General features: G+C 40.7%; 1 protein-coding gene across 2 annotated transcripts; it reads right to left on the bottom strand.

Moving 5' to 3' along the window:
* Positions 1–27974, bottom strand: evi5l (ecotropic viral integration site 5 like). 2 transcript variants are annotated; one of them, XM_047578239.1, is made up of 20 exons: positions 27444–27974; positions 19195–19587; positions 17166–17355; positions 16394–16618; positions 15833–15907; positions 15084–15209; positions 14775–14918; positions 14589–14678; positions 13970–14067; positions 13593–13653; positions 13432–13485; positions 12868–12900; positions 11910–12050; positions 9183–9299; positions 8666–8806; positions 8382–8558; positions 7432–7578; positions 6922–7017; positions 6737–6832; positions 1–4413 (listed from the first exon to the last, which is right to left on the bottom strand). In XM_047578239.1, exons 2-20 carry the CDS (start codon positions 19434–19436, stop codon positions 4096–4098), a joined length of 2571 nt encoding a protein of 856 aa, XP_047434195.1. In that variant the 5' UTR covers positions 19437–19587; positions 27444–27974; the 3' UTR covers positions 1–4095. The 2 variants fall into 2 exon arrangements, with proteins under 2 accessions (XP_047434195.1, XP_047434196.1); XM_047578240.1 differs by lacking the exon at positions 12868–12900.
* Between the last annotated feature and the right edge of the window lie 26 nt (positions 27975–28000).

Here is a 28000-nt window from a genome sequence, read left to right as displayed (position 1 = left end):
TTAGGTCTTTGCAAAGGTGCAATGTCAAAGTTTATTTTGTATCATTCATAGGATACAGAACACTGAAATGTATATTTTCCCCATCATAATGGAATTTATATAACTTTTACTGTCATTTAATATATTTGACAACATCAGTTGAACTGCAAAAAAGGGAAACTATGAAGGTGGACAAGGTTCGTGGGTATGATGCTATGGATATCAAACAGCCGTCACATACAGTACATTAAATCTGAAAAATAGTAGAGCAGACCAACACTACCTGAAAGGAAAACTCTTGATGTTTGTCAGTGTGATATCGGGGAGAATGTATGACAGATGGCCCAGTCTGAAGACTATTTATCTGGATTAACACTGTGATAGTATCCCATGGCTGTTAAATGGATGAATGAAGTGTGTAAATCTTTCTACTTTTATGGCACATTACGATGTTAAATCGTCATCGTCATCTCGTGTAATACTCTTAGCAGGAGGAGCCAAAGTACTGATGGTAAGTATAAAAATAATATTAAGGATGAAGGCTAGTATCATATTCAAAACTAATTTACAAACATATCAAAAGGTTTTAATCACAGTAGATAGAGTTGTATTCCGACAGTGGTGAGAAGAGCACCTGCACTGAACAGCAGTGTATGTACCGATGTGTTCATATTTTGGGGGATGCCGAGCGCTGATCTGGGTTCAGTTTAATGTTGATTCAGGAAATGAAGTTCAATCCTGAATGAAAGCTAGTTTTGGTATTTTTTTATTTTTATTTTTTTAAAAGAAAGCCTAACTGAAACTTTAAACCCCAATGTTGTACATTATATGTTTATTTTCCGGTGAAATGTGGTTTGAGAATAACGATAAGATACGCAAGATAAGATAAGTAGAGGAGCTAAACCAATCATTGGTGGAAAAATGTTTCAGTAAAGAAGGCAGTCAGCAGGAGGCAAGTTTTCCATCCAGATGTGGTGTAAATCTGAATAAAATGTCAAATAAAATGACAAATTCATTCTTGTGTCCATTAACTAGCTTCATGGTAACATCTCAAAAATAAATGTTGATGTTTTCCAGTGAGGTACCATTAAACTGCTGCAGAAGCCAAAGGCGCAGCACAACAACGTCATTAAAAGAAAATGAAATGGTAGAAATCAGTCATGGAAATAATGGCATTGATTTTGTTGGAACGCCACACAAATGCTTTAGCTTCCTGCTATTTTGGCCTGTGTGGGTTTTTATCAATATTCTATAGATAGATTTTTTAAATGTCTTTTTAAGCCTACCCCGCATCACATCCATCCAGCCGACTGTCATGCACAAGTATTTCAAGAGGCTGATTCCAAGGATGAAATATACTGACATAGCTCAAAGCAAAAACACTGAATGACTGATTCTCAACAGAGTTAATGTGAGTCTACACTTTGAACAAAGAACAAGACAGAACTCAAGAGAGTCTTCAGTGTAACCGTCATTTGCCCTGATGATATCCAAGCACTGATTCCAGTGTTGAGATTTCAGTTGCTACACCCACCACTAAAAGGCTGTTATTTGCAACAGCACGCTGGGCAAACCAACATCCTCTTTAGCTTTTTGATGGCCTTTACTGGAAAATCCAGTTTCCTGATTGCTGAAGAGATGGCAATGATGCACTGCTTTGTCGTTCTTTCATTCACATACTGTGCAATACAAATTGTGTTGTGGGGCAGATGGTAGACTTTAGCAGGTAACTTAGAGAAAGCAACACTGAGGAACAGCGAAGAACCATACAACGTCACAATATATGATCTTGGAGCACTTTAAGATATGATCTCACCACTCCTCCACACCACCTCTCACAGCCTCATGTCATAAGTGGAGAGTTTGCCTTTCCCTGTCGTGCAAAGAGCAAAGACCTGCTCCGTATGTACCCTGTTTCATAAACTATACAGACTTGTCACCATCAGTAGGATTTGATCAGTGAGATTTAAATATCATCTCTTCTTTTTTCCTGTAACACTGTATATTTCATATATCTGCATATTTTACAACCTTTATTTTTTTTCCTGAACAGAATATATTAATGTTTGATATGTAAAATAGTTTGCAGCCATGCACTCACTGGTCACGATGGAGGGAATTTTGTTGGCATCCTTACTGCCTTCCTCTTTCACACTCAGTTTTAGCTGATAACAAGTGATAAGTGATATGAGCACATGGTATTATGAGGACAATGATGATTACTGGACTCTCACTTCTGTTTGTTTTATATGAAGCTAAATCCTGGAAATGAGTTAGCTTAGCTTAGCATAAACACTGGAAGTAGAAGGAAACTGCTAACATGGCACGGCCCAAAACAAGAAAAGTAAAAATCCATTTACCAGCACATTTGATGCTCAATAACGAACCCATATATTAACAACATCTGCCACATACTCAGGGATTTAGTGGCTGGAATTAGTTTAGTTTCTTGGTTTGCTTTAGCCCACTGCTCAGTTTCTTAGAACTGGCTAATGTTAGCTAAAGTTAGCAAAATAAAGCTATGCAAGTGATAGCACTGATATGGCTGAGGGACATTTTTTCTACTTGTGCTAATGTTACGCAATATTTTAGCATTTACCATAATATCACCTCATTTTCATTAACCATGACCTAGTTTTAGCAAAACATATAGTTGTTATGCATACAAAGAGTCAAGTGCAAAACAAAGCCTGAAGGAGAGCTATGTGAAGAAAACAATCCAGAGCATAAACTCCCACTGTTAAGCCTGCCATCTTCTGGCTGTGGTTTTATAGACGTATCAATCTTCTCATCTCAATCTGAGTAGGACAGTGAAGACAGGCATTTGCCAAAACAATGAACGATTCCTCTAACTTGTTTAAGTTTTGCTTGTTTTAAAGGAAACTGTTTCTTTCCATTGCAAAATGTTGAGAAGCTCCGGGGGGAGGAGGGTCAAACTTCAGTTTTTTCACATTTGACTGTTTTTCATACTAACTGTAAACCGACTGCATGGCAGAGTTGACAGGAGGCTGTACACTGACTCACAACAATAAGTAAGAACAAAACAGAATTAGAATTAAAAACAAAAAAAATCATAGCAGCACATTTTCTGTCTCTGAAACATCCAGTGCCGTGGTGACACCACGACAGATCACTGGTTGGCACAAAAGACGGTGTAGAAAGTTTGGCCTCGGTTGGTATCTCTACACTCCTACGGTTATACATATAGATATATAAAACATTAAAAAAATAAATTACAACACATAAATAATAATAATAATAAAATAAAACAAATGATTTGGCAACACTGAGTTTCTTCCTTCCTTTTTTGTGGCTTCGTGAGAATGTTTTGACATTATCTGTTGTGAGCAACACAAAGGTTTAGTATGTTAATGATTCATTTATGAATGTCATCTTGTGATATTCCCATAGTTTGATACGGATGCGTGCGACTTCCTACACTGCATTGTTCCTTCTCATCATCACCTTTTGAATTTTCTTTTGTGACCACTTAGAGGTGAACAGATAAAAGTCTTTTTTTTTTTGAGGGCAGTGAAAATGGATGTGAGTCTTCCTAATAATAAGCATAATCGGGAAAGGGGAGGATAAACATATATTTAACTTTGAATCAGTCAGGAAGGAGAATTATATAAGGGTAGACAAAGTATACAGTGTGACCAGTTACTGTCTGTCTACCCAGCCTTCACTCTTAACCACAGTCACAGGTTCAGGTCCAGTGGTAGATCTCAAGCAGCATCTGCCGTGCTGGTTCAGTTTCAATCCACTGTGTTTGCATGTCATATGTTTGGTGGACGTTTTTTTTTTTTTTGACAGTTTCTGGCGCAGTTACACGTAGGAACAAGGAGAGAGGCTTTACTTCACCTCTTTGTCAGGGGACACAGGATCAGACATTGTGGGGAACAAGTTGGAAACAGTAACGGGAGCAGAGACAACAGAGGATAAGAAGAGGTCCAACCAATGCCACTACGTCTGCATCAAGTGAAAGGTAAACACAGAAATAGCAAAGGGGGCAACTGGATAATACAATCCAAGTTTACTGCAGCAGTTTCATCCTGCAGAGCTCCAGCGTCTCTTTAGTCCAAAGAAATCCATTTCAACCATTGCACTATTTCCAGGTCAGTTATCCAGCGCCTCGGCACACACCATGCTGCCATATAGCTGCTGGGGGTCTGGATGCGTCTGCACCCGCTCCTCAGCCTCGCTGTCTGTGCTGCCTTCACTGTCGAGGCGGGCAGACGGGTGACACTGGCCGGACAGGTTGGAATAGAGCGCGGTGGTGGGCAGTGGGCTTGGGAGGAGGTCCTCATCTGAGCTGAGGTAGTCCCCCTCAGCAGAGGCGGGACTGGCCAGGCAGAGATCCTGGTAGTTGGTGTTTCCTCCTCCGCCGCTGACTCTGGAGCTGTTTGCCAACTTCTGCCCTCGCAGCTGTCTGACCTGAGTACAGAGAACGAAAGCTTAAGTGGGTCCGCAAATCTCAATGAAGCCCATTATCAAAATGTTCTTTCTCCCTAATCCATCTTTGACACTCAAGTCCTTTCATGTCACCGTGAACTTATTTATTAATTCATTTATATTACATGTCACTCCTTTGTTTGGAAGCTGGGGTTAGGGGCAGTCATGACTACTAGGGTCAAGGGCCTTGCTAATGTCCAACAACTCCTTACCTGATCAGCAAACAAGAGCCTCAGTGAGCAATTGTGGATAAAACTGGGTAAATTTTTTATTTATTGGTCACTATTTTTAACAATAGACAAAACCACATTTGGTTCGCTGTTAAGTATTCACAGCAGCACGGCTATGTTATGCAAGAGACCAAAAACAAAACTTCTGCTTTAATTCAGCTTGTCTGTCATTAAGGTACACAAGGAAAAACATCTTTATGAGGAGGTACAAATAAAACGTGAGAAACTTTAGTACAGCAGAGAGGTAAAGTAGAGTACTGATAATTGTAGCAAAACCTCTACCTTCTCCGCAAGGTGACAATGACATAAGGTCTGCGGATAGCTTCTTTTCATAGAAATACAATAATACATCAGTCCATAGAGCATATCTAACATGTAAAAGCGCAAGTCCACATTTAACTCAGTTTAAAACACAAAATATCTAAACCATTCATCTGTTTTTACAGTCCACAATTACAGTGTTTGACTGTGCCACTGGGGGACATTTAATGGTGTGTAACTCTTGCTAAGATAGGTATATATTCTTTGCAAAAGCATTAAATGTCATGTGCTGGGAATTTTTTGTAAAGGGATGTTGGGTGTGAACAAACTAAACTGTGAAACCCACTGATGTGCACCTTTCTTGTCGTCCAGAGGTTGTGCAAATAGAGTCGTGGGTTCTTTTTCAGAATTAAAATACAAAATTAAATCAGAGCACCCACCTGAGGGTCGAGTTATGTGGGAGCTCTGATTTGACCTAGATAAACATTGAAAGCTGAACAAATAAAAAAAACAGAAATAGAAGCACACGTGCTGTCGCTGCTGTCCAGCCGTCGCATTTCAGCCTTATTCCTTCTTGGCTGGCAGATCAGAACCCACCACAGCCCATTTTCACATGCATGCCTTTTGCATGTTAGCCTTGCATGTACCACAGTGACTCATGACAAATCTCAGAGGTTTTTGTTTTCCCCTTATCATACATTCAGAGTAGTTGCAGTAGAGGGGGGAGGGGAAACCAGTGGTTAACCAGTGGAAATGTTTTGACTGTGACGGACTGCACACAGAAATATAAAGAAAATAATCCACGCTCATTGGGTCATTTGATTTTCAATAAACACTGGTTGATTAACATCCTAGACATCATGTCTCCGTTAAAATTCAAAACGAAAATGAACCTGATTCACAATATGTAAACTGTATGTAAAATGAATTCATCTGCGTTAGACAGAATGAGTCATTATGTATCAGTATTGGCAATCGTAAGATGATCGCACGGAGCGCTACACTGAGATTTGTCTAAATGGTTCATTGCTTCCTCATCTGTACTCACGCAAGTTTCGGTCTGATTTATAGAACCGCTGCTTTGATAAAAAAAGGTGGGGAGAGGAAAAGAAAAGAGAGGAGCGGTAAAGGCCAGGGTAGTCTCATCACACCCCCTCACTCTTAAACACTCCCTCCTAGTCACGCACTGCCACTCTCTGAATGAACAAACACAGTGTTTATGAGAACTTTGTGTCTCCAATCAGGGTTGGACATTATCTCCATAAACCAAGATGTCACTGAATTTTCAGCATGCTCAAACATGAAATCTGATATGCAAAAATAAACAACAGTATTTTGAGTATTTTGAATAACTGTGGATCACCTATGACAGACAAAAGAAAAAAAAGACTTCATGGTGATACACTTCACTCCTCTTTCAGAATCATAGTTCACTGTAATGTCAACCAAATGAGGAGAACCCATCTGTTTGGGGGAAGAGCAGTGGTCTGTTGTTACAAGAAAGATATTTAAACACCTGTGTGTGTGTCGTGGCGGAAATGGTGTCAGCATGTAGATGACGAGATTCTTCTGTGGTGGCTAGCAAAGCTGCAGGATATGTGTATGTATGCACACAAACACACACCTACATATACATACGTATACCTATACACACGTAAACACACACACACATACATGAATATATTGTGTTTTAAACTGAGCTACAAGCTAAAATGTAAAATGTATATACACACACACACACACACACACACACACACACACACATCTATATTGAATTGAGTGTGTGTCTTTGTGTGCGATTGCGTGTGTCCAACCTCGTTCTTGAGCTCAGTGATCTGGTCCCGGAGCTGGCTGATGTACTGTCTGGAGTCTGAGTGGTTCAGCTGGCCCTGGATTAGTCCTTCTTCCTTCTGAATTACACATTTTACACACATACACATGCATACATAAGATCACAGTCAATTCATTATTACAATACTGTTACAATACACATGCTTACCTGTATCTCGAGCTCGGCGATCTTCTGCCTGAGTTCAGCCATGGCAGCCATAGTGTCTGCTTCTCTCAGTCGCACGGCCATCACCTCCTCCTTACTCTACGTTTATAACGGGGACAGAGAGGAAGTAGGTTAAGATGAGAAGGAAAAAGAACATTTTATATTAACACACAACACTTTGGGTGACAATCGTACAATCATTATCAGACAAAATGAATCGTCTCTTTCCCATCATCAACATCCTGCTGCGGCTCCTTTATTGCATCTGTCCATCTTTCCAGGATGTGAATCTCAGCATTTATAGTCAGGCCCCATTTTCTCATCATTATCTATTTCTGTTCCACAAAATCTATCATTTTTTTCTCCTACTCCTTCTCTTCCAATCTGATGTAGTGTCCTATTACTGCATTTTATGACAAAGTCACACAAGGAACATTTTCTATTTCCTTTGCAAAGAGTTTGAAACATTGAGAGAAGTAACAAAGGCTATTCCTCTGTGCTTTCCATTCAGACCTTGCAATCCAACTCGGCCTGCTTCCTTTTCATCTCGTTGAGTTGGGCCTGCAGAGCTTTGCTCTGATTGGCCAGCATCTGGAGCCGGTCCTGCAGGGCGGAGCGTTCCTGCTCGTGGCGGCCAATCAGTTTGCTGTGGATCTGGTTCTAGAAAGAAGGAAGTCAAATGGGATATGGTCAGAGTCAGACCCCCAACTGTTCTAAATAATCCGAGAATTACTTAGAATGTTTGAAAACAAAAGTTTCCAAAAACTCATGTCATATTGCTGCATTATGCTACAATCACAGTTCTTACAAAAAGCATTAAACAACACTGATTCTGGCACCTTATATATACTAAGGAAACAGACAGTGTGTTCATATGCCCTCTCACTGGCTGTGCAGTTGTAAAGGTTCAAAGTTTCTTTATTTGTCTCACATAGGAGAAATTTGTCTTGGACAAGAGGACAAAAAACCCTGATAAACACACTTAAAACAATGTGCAAAAACAACATTCAAAACCACACACATACCACATTCATCCCATAAACGCTATCACCTCGGCCTCTTTTGCCACTTCTGTTTCTGTTCCTAGCTGCTCATTAATTAGCTTAATTGAGAAGGGAATAAGTTTAAAGGTTTGTGAATGTTATGTTGTTGGCCTGCCTGTTGGCCTATATATGTTGTTAGCTTGCCTGATATTAGCCTGCTCAAACAAGTGTTGTGGAGAGGTAGGGCAGGCGGCCCCATAATCCTAAAAGGAGTCTTCACTAGGGAGTGATCTGAGATTTGTACTTGACTGTGAGGTTCCCAAACCTGATAATGGATTCTATGGTAGCTCTGTAGAAAATATGCACAATATAAGACGAAAAGAACAAACAAACAAATCAAAGTCCAGCAAGAGCCTCCTCCGTGTCGCCCACAGAGCAGAGCCGTTTTAAGTGCAGTAGAATCTTGAAAGTAAGTCTGACCTGGCTCTCCAGCTGCAAGGCTTTGAGTTTGACCTCTCTAAGCTCAGCTTGGGCTTGGGCCTCCCTCAGCCTGACTGTCATCAATTTGTCCTGCAGCTCATTCATGGCGTTCTTCTTTGGGGATTCCTTCCAGTGCCCGCCCCCTCCACCCGTGCTGCTGGCACGGGACATATGATGCTGGAGAAACCGAGAGTGATCAATGACAACTCTCCTGCCACTATGTCTGTGGAGCATGTTAACAGGCAAGCACTAGTTATTTATGAAGAAGGGATGGTGGGTTTTACCTGCCAGCGCTGGTTGAGCTCAGTGACAGTCTCCTGCATCTCTCTGAATGAGCTCAGCGTCTCCAGCTCCCTTAACTTCATCTGCTTCAACTCTTCCTGCAGGGCCACCATGTTGTTCTCATCTGGTAGGCAGCTGCTCTTCTGGATGGACAAAATTTCAGGTTCCCAATTTAACAAAAGGGAGAGAAGATTTCAACAATATTGGACGCTGCTAAATGTTGTATGAGGAAGAAAGTCAGGGTTAAGTCTAAGCCACACAAAGACAGATCTATTTCTAACTTTTATCTTTATGTTACAGTGAGATCATAATCAGGAAGAAGCAAGAGCAGCTGTGTTTCAACAGCCTTGAAAGTGAGAGCAAGAAAACTTTGTTTTCACCAGTGTTTGAAGTTTGTTTACAGTAAGATCATTTTTAACACACACCCTCTGCCTAGGCTCACTGTCTCCACTGTACTGTTTCTCATACACATTTAATGTGTGTGTGTGTTTATGTGTGTGTTTGTGTGTGTTAGCTCACTTTCTCCAGGTCAAGAACCTTGTCTTGCATTTCCTTCAGTGCTCCGAGGAGTTCGGCCTCATGCAGCCTAGACTGTTCCAGCTCGGTCTGCAGATTAGTCACAAACTGCTCTGTGTACTGAAACAAACATCAGAGCATTAAACATGTTAGCTCAGAGGGGCTTCATACCACCATTGATCATTTTGTTGAAACTGCTTGATTGAGAATAATTGCCACTTAAATAGAGTTTGTCTGTGTCAGTTTTCATTTGATTCTCACATGTAGACCAGTTGCAGATGTTTGAACACAAACTGTTGCTTTGTTTTTACTTTCAGTTTCTTAAGGTGAGAAAACAGAAACAGAAAATTTAGCAAAACGGTACTGTGTGTCCTTTACATGTCCTTTCAGAGAACTTAAAGTGGCATCTAGCTACATTTAGGGAAGGTTACACACTATTCTAGGCTGCAGCTCAAAGCTACTACATTGTTCTAACAATTCTAACAAAAAAGAGCATCTATGCCCTTATGATTATTAAAAACTTAGTTATGTCAAAGGCCCAAACACGGTCAGCTTATTCTTCTGTTTTGTATTGTTATCTCTATACTTAGATGATCTTGACACATTAAAATAGAAGTTAAGTGCAGATTGTCTGGTATCAGGCATCTGTGACTCAGAGTGATGTCAGAAAAGAGAAAGCTACTGTACATTTTCATGTCACCACATCAAAGTGAAACTCCAACACAGAGAGCATGAGAGCAGCAGAAAAACAGAGATCTGAGCGGAAAAACACTCACATAATATAAAGGTTCAAATTGGGCAAGTACATAGCGTGAGTACAACATTCTCGATTTGTCATTTTGGGCTTCTCACTCTTGGTTATCAAAGAGGTATGCTAGTGTGTGGAGGTGTGTGAACCTCGGTGGGTGATGAGTGCCAGCAATCTGAGATGGAATTAAAATCACACGTCATAATGGCATCACTTACAGCTAAATCAGTGACTTCATGGTTGTTTCAAAGTAACTTTTAGTGACCCACTTCATAAATAATTTGCTTGATTCACATCAGTTGCTTCCACTTGACACCCTCTTCTCACGGTAAAGCTGCTGAGGTGGCAGTGAAAATTTTAACTGTGGTTAACAGCACTGGCAGGGATCACAGGGAACTTTTCAGTTAGCTTACGAGCCAGACAAACAGTTTTTGATACATGTATGCAGTTCTTACTATTGTTTACAGAATATTAGAGATCGAAGCCCTGTTTTGTAATCACAAACACAAAGTAAATAACTTTTTTTTTTTTAAAATGCACCCAAAAGAGTGGCTGCATGCCGCCAGTAGCTCTGTGATGTTAACCTTTTTTTTGGGTTATTCTTATGTGTTGTTTTTTGTCTGACTTGTTCTTGTTTTTCTATTCTTGAACCAGTTAACAAGTCGTTTTTGTCTTTTTGTGTTGATTTTATTTAGTTTTTTCTGGACTTTTTGTTTTCTGTGTCGTTGGCTGTGCCGTTTGGTGGAGTGGCTGTTGTGTCCATTGGTGTGTTCCAGAGATCAGCTGCTAGCGCTGTCCGTGTCCCCTGAGCGGCCTGGAGTGATGCCTGTGATTCCCGCTGAACTTCAGAAGAAGTGCTGGGGATGCCAGGCTGGAGGTGGAGGTGGAGGAGCACGCATGTCCTCACGGGGAACGTGAAGCCTTTGGCAGCAGAATGGACGGACTGTGTGCACTTGATGCTGAGGGCAGGGGCCTCTATGAACCAGGATTGTTACTGCACATCCTGCAGATACTCACCAAATTTGTGAAATGGGGAGTTTTCATACTCCAATACCATGTGTCATCCACATAAATGCCAGGATCACTTTCTTGTTTTTGAACTATGATGATATCATATATTGTCCATCATTTAGTTAAAGTGTAACTGTCTGCTCTGAAAATGTATAAAAGATCTCAACCTCCAAGATCTTTATCAGGCAGAAACCAGTGCATATTTAGACAGCCATAACTGGAATAACAGCAATAGTTGGAAATAATTTGTTTAGTCTGCAGAAGATTCGCAGTTTAAATGTTAAGACTACATGTAAAAACGGAAAGGTCCTTTTTAGGCCCTATAAACGTTACAGTTTAAATGACTTCCATCGTTTCAGGTTTTCTTCTTGTGTACTGTTTTTTCTAAGCTGACCAGAGTAATCTCTGTAACCAATTTAACATGGTGAACTGTCAGAAAAGCCACAGACAGGGGTCAGAAAAACTAGAGCCACTAACCGACAGCACAAGATGGGAAAACAGCCAACAAGCTTGATGCATTGGAGCATTAAAAATGATAAACAACCGAGTAGCAAATAGAAACAGAGCTGGTAGAGGAAGTACTATAAACCCCCCGTTCCTCTTTCACCTCCGCACAGCTTTCAAATCACAGTATGAAAGTCAGACTGTAAGGGGAGCCCACCAACCAACATGCAGTTCAGACAAAGTACAATTTTCATTCTGTACTAACACTTTATCGGTGGCATCAGAGGTCACACTACATGAAACGAATGTTACAACTCAGCTGAAAATGCACTGCAGCTTGTCGCTTTCTCACTGCTGGTGTGAACATAGTGTAAGTCTTGTTTTCTCTGACAGTCTGTTCAATGCATTTAACTCTATGTAGCGCACCAGATGTTTAAAGCAAGAGCCAGACATTTGGCTTAGCTTAGCTCAAAGTGCCCCTTGTTCTAACAGCTAGCTTTTGTACATTCAGTTGTTCATTTGTTTACCCTCTGCTGTTGCAGCTCTCTGATGGTGTCCTGAGCTTTCTCCAGGCTCTCACTGGCTGTGTTGCACTGCTGCCTCACCACCGCCAGCTCCCGCTTGATTACATAATTTTCCTCTGCTTCCTGCGCCCTCGTCACCTGTCCCTGAAATAGCAAGCAGGAAAAGGCTTTCAGAGCATTTGTGGAGTCTCAACTTTATTATTACTATTCAAGGAGAAAAATATATTATAAGGATAATGGGGAACTTATTATGTCAGACTGCAGAATTTTTATGCTTTTAGAGGAATATATCAACATTTGAGACAGGTGCTTATTTGCTCTCTATGTATCTGAGGAGATTAATGCCACTCTCATATGTCTCAACAGTAGTCAGCTAGCTTAGCTTCAAACAAGCAAACAAGGGAAACCTGCTAGCCTAGCTCTGTCTGAAGGAAAAAGTCAGCCAGGTCCCGAGGTAAATACCCCTGTAAAGCCATACTTTTTTTCAGTTTTGTGCAAGTCAAACCAATGAGACATATACATTTATGAGCTTTAGGTGCGCCATTATAACAATTATATCAACTTTGTACAGAGGCAGGCTAGCTGTCCTTATGCTAAGCTAGACGGACTATCTTCTGACAGTAGCTAGTTTTGTCATGAAAGCAAATAAGCACATTTCAATTCAACTACATGGGATTTATAAGGAAATCTCATAACAGTAAGAGTAATAACAATAAACTTCCACATGCCTCATGCAGGGATTGCACAACCTCATGTCAATTTCTGTTGAAGATAAACACTACATGCATTCAGGTGTTGCAGGATGGTCTCGTGGACTAATGTACAACATGGATACATTTTTTTCATGCATGTTTTTCCAGTTAAGGAGAGGGAGAAAAGCAGGGCAGGAGAACAGAGGAGGAGGGTATGAGTAGAGCAGAGGAAAGCAAAGTCAGTGGGAAAGTGGTTTAGAGTACTCTACCTGTATCAGCCTGTCTGCAAGAGCAGCACTCTCCTACAGCGCAACGAAGGAGAGGAACAAGAGGATGAAAATAAGTGATGGAGTGAGTGAAAAACAGTGGGAAAGCAGGGAGGATAGACCACAAGAAAACCCATGAGGAAATACAAGGGAAAGAAAGAAACAGGATCACAAGTAGGGGAAGCGACCATTTGAATCAGAGAAGCGCAGAGCTGTTTGTGTGAAAAAACAGAGGCAGCAGTGAGATCACTCAGAAAAATGTGTTTCACAGAAGACAAGATTAAAAACTGCAATGTCTGGGGAAAAAAAAAAACTTGCTCGCCAGCATGACCAATAACAGGCATCAACAACCACAGACACGCACATTCAAGTACAAACTCCTCAGGGGAAGAAAATCAACAAGAGAAATGGGCTCATGAATTTAACTCGGCCGCATTATGTTATTACAGTATTTAAATCACAATGTGAAGGGTCCTAGCTCCGCCTGATCTAGCTGTTTAATGTCAATGATGCCGCAGATTTCTATTAGCATTTAGATACATTGGAATCAAAGCCCCCTCTTCTTACCTTCTCAAGTGTCTCAATCCTCTGCTTCAGTAGCCTGTTTTCTGTGCGTAACCTCTGAACACAGAGAAAAAGAAATAAAGGCAGAGCACATTGGTTGCTTTATATTACATCTGTTTTTATTGTAATACTGACAAACGAGCACAGACACATAAAATACACACCTTAATCTCAATTTGCTCCTCCATTTCTTTGTTCTTGATCGTGGTGTATTCTTTCTCAAGTCTGAAGAAAAATAAAAACAATGATGTAATGTTTTATCAACATTCAAATGATTTGTTTTAAAAAAGCAGAACTTCATCCCTTTTTGCTCTGCAGCACTGATCCAAAATTACAGTTGTTGTTAAAATGTAAAACAATCAGTTGGGGATTACACAGGAAAGTGTTTTCTCCAACTAAATGTACCACTTATAATAAAACACACCGGATGTGCGTGTGCTTCAGTGTAAAAACCTCAGCATTAGTAAGACAGAAACACAAATCGTTTCGGGCTACATAATCCAGTCTCAGTAGTTGTTAGCTGAGTAATGAGTGCTCTTACTTCTTCATCCTCTTGGGGTTGTATTTGACCTGGTAGGCCCTGAGGATCAACTTGTCTGGGCAGCTGTCGAACTGATGGGGGATCACCTTCTGGAAATGCTGGCAGACCCAGAGAGAAACACACACGCGACAAAGAAGCTCATTAGACTTTTAGGATGAAGCAGACACATTTTAGATGAGCGACCAAGAGAATAATCTGCAGTGGCTCTGTGGTAAGCCAGCTGCTGCTACTGTGTTTCAAAGATAACTTTAACCAAAAAACTTGCAGACCTGAACAGTCATTTTCCAAAATTAGTATCTGCATATCTCTATCATCAAATTCACCTGTTGTATTAACTTGGTAGAGTACAACTTAAAAAAGGTAAAATTTAGATTTAGAGAACAAGCTAAAAACAAAGTAAGAATCAACACTGTGCCAGTGTTTCACTTTTACAAAGCACTGATACAAAAGCATGTTCAGTGAAGCGTCTATTTATCAAAGTAGATCTTAACTTTTGATTCATAGATCAGGAAGCTCGCATGCAAAAAGGGAAAGTGGGACATAGAGCCTTTGACTTGTGGCTAAATCTGTACATGAAACTCATTTCTGCAAAAAGCCACACACAGCTGTGGTCGCTTACCTGTGACATGCCCTCCATGTCCAGCTGAATGAGGTCGGTCTGGTTGTACTGCAGGATGGCAAGGCCCACACGGAAGATAATCTCTAGGCCCTGTACAGAAGTGATTTATTACAATAGACGCAAAGCTGATATAACAATTTGAAAAATGTTATGATCTGCAAAACACATGCACAAAACATGTCATACCTCATACATGAAAATATCGAAGATGCGGGTGGCGACAGGCAAAGGGAGGAAGGTGAGAAAAAGGGTGAGGAACCAGGATGAGGCATACATGGATGTGTGGAAACTCTGGGACCGGAAATGGACGTTCAGCTCTGGAAGCTGCTCCTGAGGTAACAGAGCAAACCAAACCTTTGTATGACCTAAGCAGACTTACCAGAAGGTACAGGAAAACGAAATGATGCACTGAAGATAACAATTAATGATTTGCTGCCCCTTTGTGGACACGTTTCACATTGCAATCCTTGTGTTTGTTGTCAGATTCTGTTTTACCTGTAGCAAATATTCAAACTGGTAGATGCAGAGACCGAGCTCTGCCATGCTGGGTTTGAACAGTTCCCGTAGACGATACTCCTGCATCAGACGCACAAATACACAAAACGCCTCCTCCTCTGGCATCTGGAAAGAGGTAAAAGGGGTGAGTGAAGCTCCTTATGAACTAATTCATCATTATAGACTTTTTTCGATATATATATATGTGTGTGTGTGTGTGTATGTGTGATATATATAGTTGTGATATATATATATAGTATAGTATATTTATAGTTTTTTTTATCATTACCTGCATTAGAAGCATCTATTTATCAAGGTAGATCTTAACTTTTAATTCATAGATCAGGAAGCTCGCATGCAAAAGGAAAAGTGGGACATAGAGCCTTTGACTTGTGGCTAAATCTGTACAAGAAACTCATTTCTGCAAAAAGCCACACACAGCTAGTTATACAGTAACACAAGTGTTTCATGGATGAACCTTGGAAGACAACTTTAGTGCAAAAAAAGCTACATAAAGGTTAAACTTTAATGAGACAAATTCTATGAAGCTAAGACTCACTCTAGTGTCTTAGGCAATATATGTATATATGTGTGTGTGTCTATATATATATATATATATATATATATATATATACATATATATATATATATATATATATATATATATATATACATATATATATATACATACATACATACATAGACACACACACACACACACACACACATATATAGTTTTCTATCATTACCTGCATTAGAAGCAAGCCCACGATGAATGCACTGCCCTGGCAGTAGCCCACCTCTCGATCCACCAGAGAATATGCCTGAAATCACATTTTACATTATATTTGCTCTGTATTTGCATAAAACAACATCTGCAATCCTGCATAACCATTTAGACTATGAGGAAATGGATCAACAAGTCACCAGAGGTCCCTTCATTTCCTGAGCAGCGCTGCAATGAGGGAACTAGATTGATTTGTATACAGTCAACAAGCTTGTTTCCATAGTGGTCAACAACACAATTACACATTTTTGTCTCTGTGGATTTTGTTTCAAGAATAAAATTGCATAATGATACCGGAAAGACACAGAGGACATAGACACAGTCAATCAAATCTTTCCAGATGGGGCTCTTTTTTATGTTTGACCAACAAGAAACACTTCATCATTTAAGTCAAAGCAAACATATGATAATGTGTCCATTCTTTAATACTGTAAATAAAACATACATTATTTGGATTAATTAGCTGGACAAAACAAACTGAAATGAATGCAAATGAAATTGAAATTGAAAATGAAGAGCTCACCTTCATGACGTTGAAGAGGACTTCCTGTCCCAGGCTGTCCTGGCCTTTGAAGAACTCGTGCTCAGGATAGGTGCGGGCGATGTCTCTGCGAATGAGTTTCTCACAGGGGGAAGACATTTTTAGCAACTCTGAGTACTGGTTCTTCACAGGCATCTCGGTAGCGTTGCCCAGCAGCTGCCAGACTATGGCCCGGAAATGATGAGGGATGCCCTTCCTGATCAACTCCTTAAGGACAGAGAGGGAGAGGTTAAAGACGACAACTAAATGCACTTTTTAAGCTCTCTGAGCTTATCTTATTAAAGAAAGACGAAGACGTTTATTTATGACTATTTAGTGTCATTTCATAATTACACCATGATGGATCACACTTCTATTCTGCATTTGTACAGTTAGCAGGCAGTCGTTTTATTTTTGCTTCATTTGTCAGCTGCCCTATTTTGCCTGACTCATGTTTGCTGTCTCTTCTTGCATCCATCTTCTCTTCCCCTGGGTTTACTCTTCTTGTGACAGAGGACACAAAGAGAGACCATCAGAGAGAAAGAGGGGAGGTAGAGGACGCACAGAGAGGTGCATCTGTTGTATTAATGTTGAAACTAGTGTATCAATAGAATCACGCCATCTGATCTGACCTGTTCAACAGAGACGATGACAGATCTCTTCGTGAAGTGATATCTGACAAACTCACAGTGGCCTTATGATTAAAAACAGACCAGTGACAAAGTCACCTAGCCCCATCACAAAACATCACACACTTCCAGTCCCAGAGCCACACCTTCAGCAACTTGTCCTTCTTGCGTCTCCACTCCTCCCATTCGTTGACAATGCGTCCCCATAAGATCCAGGTATCTTCCTCCAGGTGGGACAGGTTTGAAGAAGCAGAGGAGCTGGACACCAGAGAGGAGCCACTGTTGCGTCTTGAGCCACTCATCGACCGCATGGACTTGGAGTCTGCTTCTAGCAACCTATAGGAAACAAGTTAATGAGGACAGAAAGCTGAAAATGATTGATTATTCTGGGAAAACAATATCCACAAGACTACACAGAAGAGTATGTGGGGCTTAGAAAAAGAGTGACATATAAGATTATGCCCGTATTAAGAGTCCCTGCCAACAGATGTCACTGAGGCAGACTTTAGTACAACTGCAGACAGGCACTAAAAGCCTCAAAGATCAGTCCCTTGGAAGGAGGAGTTGTTTGGCTTTTAACTTAGATAACACTGTGTTAAGCTGACAAATAGCTATAATCTGTTTCCAGTGTTAATTCCAAGCTACCAAATAACTAAAGTTTCCCTTTAAGTGTATTTATTTATTTCTCCTCGTGGAATCAATGTGGAGCAGGAAGCAGTGATGATGTGATTTAAGAGGCTGCTCTTCACCCAGAGGGTGTTACAGTCAGTCCCACTTTGATTCTTTTAGTCACTTGACTCTTTCGTTCTGCACTCTGACTCTTGCGCTGAGCTGGTCATCTAATCTAAGATACAACAGTGCTACTCTTTTACTTCTGAATGAGATTTGTTGCATTTTTAGACTGTGTTTGTAACAGACTTGTCATTTTAAATATACTTGAAGACTCTGAAGCTCTTTTTTGTGAAATCTCAATTTCAGTTTTTCTCTTATTTGCTGTGTTTAAAAATGTAGGTCTGTAGGTAAATGTAGGTAAAAATGGCTATAGGTTGTTAATCTTCTCTAATGTTATCATGCCCCATATGAGGAGGTCCTTCCACACCATTATAGGCTGAGCTTTCAAACCACCCCAGGTTCATGTAAGGCTGAAAGATATTTTAATTTCATCCTACAAATATGAAAATGTTTTATTGAAACACTAATGCTAACGTAAAAAACAATCAATGGAAAAACAATCAGTGGCGCTCATTTGTCCAAATCTTCTAAAGGGATTAACATTTTGCTAACGAGGATGTCAACTTTCTGGTGTAGGAACATTAGTTAAGTAAATAAGTGTGAAAGAGTTAGATTTATAGAGTTTATTTTTTAACTCTGATTACAGTTTGTGTTCAGGGTAATGCTGAGCTATGTTTTTGAGTTCATTCACTGGTGTTCAGGAACCACTCTCTTAACACTGTCTCTGAGCTGATGAAGCAATGCGGGGTAAATTGCTGACAACACGCACCTAAAAGCTGATTAATGCTGGCTGTAGCTAGTACCTTGTCCAGTAATGGAGCCGTATGTCATGTAAGAGTATGTTTCACAGCAGAAAAGCAGGGACAGAGTTAAGTACAGTAGGTTATATGCATTAAGTATGTGTTTGTGAGCCACCTTTTCCTTCTTCTTTCAAGAACACTTCAGAGCAACAAAGGTTTTCTTGAGTGGTGTAAAGATTGTGTAAGGTAAATCCAAAACATCTCAAAGCAGAGTGGAGCATAAAAGGAGGTCAGAGCTCATAGGACCGTAGTTGACCAGCGAATGGGAGATGAATGTATAGAACATTCCCCAGTTTATTCCAAAGGCTGGAATTTGAATTTGCTGTCTGAGATATTTTGCTTTAACCCTCAGTCTTATAGCATTGTAATTCATTGTGTATGTATCCATAATGTGCTGATTAAAGGCTCCTTGAAATATATCTTATTTTGGCAAAATGTAGAAGTAAATCAATGAGAACGAGGAAATCCTTTTTTTGTTTAATACTGAGTAAAAACAAAGGCCAGTTTTTCTAAAAGCCTGAAATTACCACCATAAACTGCATACGTTTGACCTAATGGTCAAACTCGCCTAATGTACAACTACACTCTAGGTCCAACTCAGTCACAGTGAAGCTGAAGAACTGCTCTGCAGCTGCTGACTTACCTATTCTGCTCCTCTAGTTTGGCCAGCAGCTCCAGTTCATCAGGACTCAGGTTCTCAGAGTCTGCTGGAGAGGCTGCTGGGGCTGACAGCGCTGCATCATGGGAAGAGGAGTCAGGGCTCAGCACTGGGCTGCCTGTCGATGGGGGATCTGGATCCATGCCGGGAGGGGAAGAAGGACACTCCAGGTGAGGAGGCACCCCACCAGAGCCCTCTCTTTCTGGACTGTTGCTGGGTATAGACATGGTGTTGAGGAAGGAGTGGGATGCGTGAAGCTGTGTGGATGTGGCTAAGGGGTCTCCCAGTATCACTGATGGACTCCCTCCTCAGGCCTGGCTATCACCTGATTGGCCACCTGGTGGGTCCCAGAGCCAATATGATCAGAGGTCTTCAAACCTGTCATGGATACAGAAAAAAAAATCAATGGAAATGATTACAGATAAGGAAATAAAATGAAACACAGCTAGGTAGGCCAGCTAACAATATGGTCTTCATATTTTGTAGGTTGCTATGCTGCAGAATGTGTACTAGCTGTGAAAACATACAATAAACCTTTGGGGAGACTACCCAAGGAAATAAAATCACATTTATTCACATTAAAAAGCCCCTCCACACCCTGGTTCAAATAAATGCTGTGAAGGAGTGGCCCTTAGTCACTGTACTGACATCATCCTGACAGAGAGCATCATGGTGCATCACTGCACACTAAGTCTGTGATCAGAGGACACTCTAAACAGAAGTAACATTGCTGCTGATGTGACTGTTGTTTTGTGTGAACTGCAGTGATCATGTAAACACAGCAGGAAAAGATAACTTTTCGGGCAGCAGACGACTGAAGCAACTGTTCTGTCTGAGCCAAATGAATTGCGAATAAAAATGACTGGGCGTTTAAAAGTGATTCAAAAAACAAAACTTATGTGTGCCATGTTATTTGTGTGCACATGGCCTCAATGCCACATTCAACTTGTTAATGTTAGCACAGTCTAGTAGGCAGATAGCTGGCTAGGAAGGGACAGTGTGAATAATTTACACATGCCACAGGACAGCATAGCACCACCAGAGGTGACCAAACATCCACTGGATCTCCCTTGTCTACTTGTCTACTGGAGCTGCCCTGTGGAAAGTACAGTGTGTGCTCACATGCTCACATACAAGTTAATGATAACCTGTGTAATAAACACGGGTATTACGAATTCATACATATAAGATAAGGCAGATACCAAAAACACAATAAATACAGGTCATTCTAGCCATATTTACCTTACCCCTACTATTTCAAAACAGTACAATGAAGAACGGATATTGGCCATGTGATCAAGCGTGAAGGTTGAAGCATATGATGTTGACATACACAACAAAAAACATAAAGCAGAACTTTTGCCTTCAGGAAATGAGCCAAGAACTGTCTGAACACTGCAAGACGGGGAAAAAAACAAGGACCACATTCATGCATTGAAACAAACCAGACTCCTCAAAAGAGCCATTAACAAGCCAATGAAACCAATCACATTTATTAGAATGACAATTTTGAAATGTATCTCCACCAAGATAAGCTAATGCACAAGCACTTTTTTTTTTTTTTTTTTTTGCAAAATACAGAATAAATTGCTGTAACAGTTACAAGAAAAACTATCTGGCTGTTCTTCTTAAAATCATCTGTGTATGACGCCATGTTAAAGCTGGCTTTCTATTGGACACTGACTCACTAATAATAAAGGTTTTGTTTTAGTAGGATATAGGATTTTCTTTTGTCCATATCTGTTGAGTTTATATCTTTGTTGCAGGGATCCAATACTACAGCTCCAGATTTAGACTAATCAATAAAAAATGTCAATCTTGGTAAAAATTACAAACTAATTTAATTCAATTTCTAAACAAAACAAAACTAAAAACCCTAGAATCCAGGAACGTGCATTTGTTAATAAACAGGTCATTAGATTAAGTGAACACCAGATTAATCCACTGAATTAAAGAAAGAAAACTGTAAGTGACAGGGAGGCATCTTTGTAAGTGTCAGCCTCTTACCGACAACAGCACAAAGGGAAGAGAGGCTTCTTTTGGTTCCAGTACTACAGCTGTTGAGCTGTGTCACTGTGATCACTATAAAATGTGTGAGTCACGCAGAGCTAAAGTGTGTTTTTCTCCTCTCTCTCGCAGTCTGGTTAATGGAAGGACATTGTGAAGGTCTCGCAAAGAAAAACAAGCCAGATTTTCTGAACTTGGCTGTTGTGCTGTATATGACAGCAGGGCTGGTGTAATGTCATTGTGTGCTCGGACGAAACTGCAGAGAAGTAAGAGAGAAAGGAGTGGGGTTGTTGGAGAGGAGGGCATTTTAATGTAAAGCACTATGTGTGTGTGTGTGTGGTGATTTGAGCATGTGCGCACACCGTATGAAAGGTTATTTTGTAGAATATGCACTGACTTGTCTGCAGGCTTTGTGTAACCCATGTTTATATGACACCAAATATGTATGCGAGCGTGTTTGGGCTCAGTCAGTGTGTGACCTGTGTCCTGTGATAGATAAATAAATGCAGATACATACACAGTAATGGTATTGTATAGTCTACACTTGATCCCATCCTCTCCAAGCTCTCACTGTCTACACAGACAGACAGAGCTATTGTTTCCTCCACACACACATACACACACTATCTGTCATCATTCAAGATGAACCAACATCCCCTTTGACCTTCCATGCTTATAGTGCTGTGTGCCTGGTATAACATTAAAGAAGAATATGTGTGATTTACGAACCACTTTACACTTGTGTAAAGAAGGTTTTACAGTCCCCATCTGGACTGGGGGACATGCACACTAATCCAGCCCAGGGCAGTTATTATAAGGAGGGTAACAAGAAAAAAAGAAGCAGTTAATGCTCCCTTTTGATCTCTTCACACTCACAAATACAGACAGACGTATTTCCCCTAAAGACATCATTTGACATACTGCCATAGACAATGTGATGGCTAGAATATTTCCTCAGAGGCCATGAAAAATCTGATCAGCTTTTTATGAAAGAAAAAAATAAATAAATCTGCTAGTTTTTAAAGCTGGTGTTGGTGTGTCTTACCTCCAGGGCCTCCAGGGCTTGTGACATCAAGCGCTACCCTTTTGTTAATCTGTAGCTACTAACTGCACCGCTATTCCAACTCATGATCTCATGTTTGGCTCCTGACACGTGGACTGTTTATTTTCACCCTATACAACTTCTGTACTCTGTGACTGTGTGACTAATGCGGAGCACTGCAATGCTCAAAGTGTCCCATTGTAAGAAGGGGATGTTTTTACTCTGACACTGTTGTCCCATGCTCACTCTCCCCCCTTTGTAAAAGCCATAACTTAGGGCAATTTAAGCATTAGTTCTGATGCAGTCATACTGACAAGTTAAATTCACTCCACACATACCACAAAAGAACAACGGTGTGTAAAGCAGATAGAAATCAATTTTTGCATGACGAAGCTGGCCCTTAAATGGCTTTTTACTTGCTTGGCAGTGGTGGAAAAACACCATTGAAAAGCACTCAAGTGCTTCACATCAAGTAATGTTTCATCTTCTGATGCAGATTTTAGATACAAAACATAACACTACAACACAGAGAAGGGACCCCTTCTGCATTTTGTAGCTAATACCTCTGTACTCTACAATCATTAAAGAAAATTTAAGAGTCTTTTTTTTTTTTGGCATGAAGTCATCCTTGTCAATACCTGGCACCAAGAACCCAAGATACAATATAACCACTGCCAGTGATTTGGGTGTGTTATGCTAGTAGCATTAATGTGGCCTTTAGGTCCTATAATTAGTCAAAGCAGACATAGCAGATATAGCAGCAGACCTTTCATATTCTCAAGTCTATATAAGTTTTAATTAAATTTAATTTAAACGTATGATTTAACCTAGACCTTCTTTTCCCATCTTTTCTGTGCTGGCTACCTGAGAATTATTATGTTAATGCCAATCTTTCCTCTAGACATCACAAATGAACAAATAATTGAAAGGTACATAACTGATAACTTTCTCATACTGCTGCCATGCACCTGTGCTTTTGTTCAATTTCAAGGTGAACTTTCTGTGACATTAAGAACAGACAAAGAGAGGCACATTCAGGACACAATGTATGTTTTCAAGCCATTTTCCCCCTAAATCTACTGTTAAGTTTCTGACTAATGGTTTCCTGCTCTAAATTTAGTTAGTATCCCTCTCTAGATGTCATTCCCCTAAGTACCACTGTCACAGGAAACTGTCTAGAAATAGCAGTCACATAATCCATCAGTGGTTTTCATGTACAGAAGACTCCTTTGCTCTTTTCTACCACTGACTGATCAGTGCGATCAAACCAATACTGATCATATTATTTACTATTATTAATAGTGTTATGGAGAATAGCTGATTTGCTACCAACTGGATGCTACTACAGTTACAGATCCACTAACTCTGATAAAGTTTACAGCAGCAGTAACTTAATACACAGCTCTATTAAGCTGAGGTTGATATGTCAATATACAAACAGTGATAAATGAGTGAAACTAAACTCAAGACAAACGCACAGCAAAGCGCCACAGTAGAGTAGCTTGGTGAAAATATTCCTTACTGCAAGTAGAACTATAGTCATGGATCAGAACAGCGCACCCTTTTCCAGCAGCTATATAACAAACAGTGATCAGTAGTCGAGCTGTTTAATCACCATTCAGATTACAAACATCTGTTGTTTGCCTTAGAAATGGCTGTAAATGGAGAAAAACAGTCAAACACTTTAAAATCCACAAACAACACCCTCACAATTTGATGCCTTAATGTTTTTTTCTTTCATTACAATGTTTTGTTGTAGTATGTACCTCCGCCTCCCAGGGAAATGAAACGTAATCAAACTGTCCTTTTGGAAGATGACCTCAAGTGTTCCCAGACAAATACACCGCGACATTTAATTGCCACCTGAGCTGCACAAACATTTGAACTTCTTCACTATTTACGCCAATACAATGATAACCCATTATCACACAGTGATGTTAAAAGAGTAAAGGAATATCAGACGTTTTGCTCTTTCACTTAGCAACACATCTGTGTCGTTAACCATAAATGCATCCTGCAGTAAATCTTGTGCTCATTTTAAACGATGCCATTACTGTATGGAAAATCAGCATGGTTGTACCTTTCTCCAGAATTGTGCCAAATAAAGACATGGGCTTTTTTTTGCCACATGCTTATATAATACTTGTCCTCAGTGTTTATCAAAAGAAACTGCTCATATTATTAGTCAGAGAGGAGAATGGATATATATTCATTACCTGAACATAAATTGCATGATAATGCAAATCCAACAAGCAGCAGCCTCAAAAGGAGAACATGACAGTCAGTGTAACATTTGCACAGCAACACAGGCTCCGTTACAAATCTGCAGCCCAGAGAACAATAGGACAGAGCTGTGGAGGAGCTTCAACCATGGCAGCCAGGTCATCAAGCTGCTCCCTGTTTTCATGTGTCAGCAAGGAAGATGAAGTGCAGAGCTGCGCACAGGCCTGGCCAGAACCAAACCAGTCAACCAATGAGCCAGGAGGGAAGAAAAACATCAGTTCAGAAAGACTACGTGTGACTTTAGAAGGTCAGTATTTTAGCCCTGTTATACTGTAAAATCATTCTACCTACACATTACTTGGTGTTCCTATTTAAAAGTAATGCAGGGACCAAAAGAATGGCAAAATCTTCCAGCTCAATTATCAATTATTCACTTAATCAATTAATTGTGAACTAAAAGGTAGATTAGTCAACGCTGAAAAAAAAAATACTTTGCCACTTGTGTTTATCGATATGACTTATTTCACTATATTTTGGGAAACCTTCTGCTGCACATTATCGCCATTAATTAAAACAATGTTGGTAACTTTTTTAAAAAGTGGGCGTTTCCCATGGTGATGCCGAAAGCAACAATTGTGATTATTGTAAAATGCATTTCCTCATCCACATCTCTCAGTGGTCAGACAAACAAGAAAAATCCCCCTTCTGCCCCCAACAAACCAGCTGCTCAGACTTTTTTTCTGCCATGATTTGGTAAAACTAACATTTGTTGAATATTTATGAGACAAAAACTGCTCAGTTACAGGCTATAGTTTGAACCACAGCTTTCTACACAGCTGAACAGCCACCGACTAGTGTTTTAGTGCTGTAATTACTGAACAATGCCAATATACCAGCGCATAAAACGGTGTAGACCAGCCGCAGAAGCTACGTTCACACTAGCTGCAATACAACAACAACCTTACATTTTCAATAGAAACTGGCGATAAGAAGGGACATGTTGACTTCTCAGCATTAGCAGCAGCATTAACCTACAACATAGGCTCCCACAGCTATTGTGGGAATACAAACTCAACAACAGTGAGACTGGTGCATAAGATCACGATTGTTGTTGCGCTTGAAGCTGGAAAATGGAACAACAGATGTAGTGATAAAAATGTAATAATTCCAAAATGTCAAAATGCTCCTCTTTGATTATTCATCTCAGGGTTTCAAGTGAAGTGAATGTTACCTCTTTCTGCCAGCACTGGAAAAAACACATCACACATATTTACACTATTTATCAGAGACAAATCTTGTTTCAGATGCGGGGAAAATCAATAGGTCACAGTTGTTCTAGGCATCCCTGTTCAACAATTTAACAGGGTGCCAGACAAAAATAATCCTGGACAGGAGCAGGGAGACAAACAAACCCACAAACAAGCACAGAGAAAACACTGAGATCCCTCCTCTAGTTCTTGCTAGAGGCTACATTCACATGCATGAATTCAAACGGACACACATAAACACAATTGTATGCACACATCAGTGCTGACCATTTGTCCTGAAGACACTGTCCACAGTCTTTCGGCTCAAGACTCTCTCGCGCACACACGGATACAGAATCAGCAGCAGTTAATGCACAGGACAACGTTAGCTAGGATGAGTTGGACTATGAATGTGTGCCTCTGAGGTACTATTCGTTTTTTTGTGTGCGCCTGTGCGATCAGATAAAAGAAGTAGTCTCAAGTTTTTGCACTTACAAACAAGGTCACCAGGATGTGAGAATCTGATACCTGTTTCCTTGACAGTGAACTGTGCGACTTCTGCATGGCGAGTGGATTTCACAGATAAACCTGAGAGTAATCTCATTGTATCTCAAACAAAATATGATGATCACTAATACATGCCCTTAGTCATGTGGTATTTAAATCGCAATTATAATCAACAGGGGAAGATAATTAAGTCCTCAAATAACCCACTCCTTCAAAGATAAGTGCTTGAGGGAGCTCTTGTGTTTTGGGACTAGTCTGCTAGATCCTTAAACATCCGAGCCCCAAAAAAACTGTCAGCTAACTACTTTTATTACAGTTACACGGGTGAAAATCATACGTGTGTGGCCTAGATTTACAAGGATGAGTCACTTAACCCTCCTTTGAGTTTAGAGCAGGGCTGGTTTTACATGTCAGTCAAGCATTTTTAGAAGGATTTACGTGCATACCACTGTGATCAGATAGATAAAGTAAACAGCAGGATTTTGTTGTCAACTAACCCTTTTTTTTACTGAGGGGTCTTTGTCGGTCAATGGCAGAACAACAAACGTCTATACAGAGACGGCAAAGAAGCTATCGCGATATCCACCCAGTGATATTCCATCTGCCTGAAAAGTGAGGGTGATTCATATAATCCCCTGCTTTGCGGTGTCATACAGTAATCTTATTGACATGACAGCTCATCATCCCGGCCCGCTGCTGCTGCTGCTTCAGGATGCCTGAACAGCAGGCCTACATGCTCTGCAGTCGACTCGTGGCTCGACTGGATCAACATCTGTGCCCCCCCCCCCCCCCCAAAAAAAAAGACACATCACCCGCTCTTTGCGGCACAAAACGTTTCACAGCAACATGATTGTGTAAGGACATGAAACGAGGACGGGACGTTGAGGAGAGGCAATATGGATACGGTAGCATGCTACGGCTTAGCGAGAAATGCGGTTTATAGGCTAATGAATGGGCCGCGTCTTCGCTGGCATGTTGTACAGTGCATTTTTTTTTTTCCCTTCACGGATATAATGGGGCAGACGGATGAAGCTGCAGTTGATGGGCTTCAACAACAATGACATGCTACGTGGACCGGTTTAGTTTTCCCTCTTTTGAATTCACATGATACAAATCATTAAGCTATCGGGCCCTAAATAGGACATTTATATACGGTTTAAAAAAATATTTGAAAAAACACTCAAAATAAACAACCTTAGCCGCCTTACCTGCACTCGTTTTCCATAATCAGGAGACGTGTTTGTCGTCGCTCCCCAACACCAGTCAGTCGTAAATGTCAACCGTGTGTTATCGGCTAATTAAATTCTCAATAACCCACCGAGGACAGACAGGGATACCGTCCAGCTCAGTGCCATCCTCCTGCCGCCGACTAACCGGGGAGGCAGCGCCGCCTTTCACAGCAGCTCTCGAGCCTCAGCTCACGGCAATGGTTGTTTTTAGTCAGTGCAGGAACCGAATTAGAGGAGCAGAATATCTCCGGAGCCTAAAATGATCATGGCACCCGTGTCATGAAGTCGGCAGTTCAACAGGGATGTGGTGTAAACGGTCGCATCAGTCATTGCGAGTACAGCACACAGAATGGCTGGCGTTCTGTGGCTCCCACCGAGCACGAGGTGGGGCGCACCAATCACACAGTAGCACCAGGTGTGATTGACATGCCCACGAACCAATAGTCTGGCGGGAGACTTGGCTCTTCCTGGAAGGACAACAAATAAAGCCAATCACTGTGGAGTTTTATTCTGCTGGAAGGCGGGACTAGCAGGTG

Source organism: Mugil cephalus, chromosome 2 (assembly GCF_022458985.1).
Source record: "Mugil cephalus isolate CIBA_MC_2020 chromosome 2, CIBA_Mcephalus_1.1, whole genome shotgun sequence".
NCBI lineage: Eukaryota > Metazoa > Chordata > Actinopteri > Mugiliformes > Mugilidae > Mugil > Mugil cephalus.
This window is presented reverse-complemented; position numbering and strand designations above follow the sequence as displayed.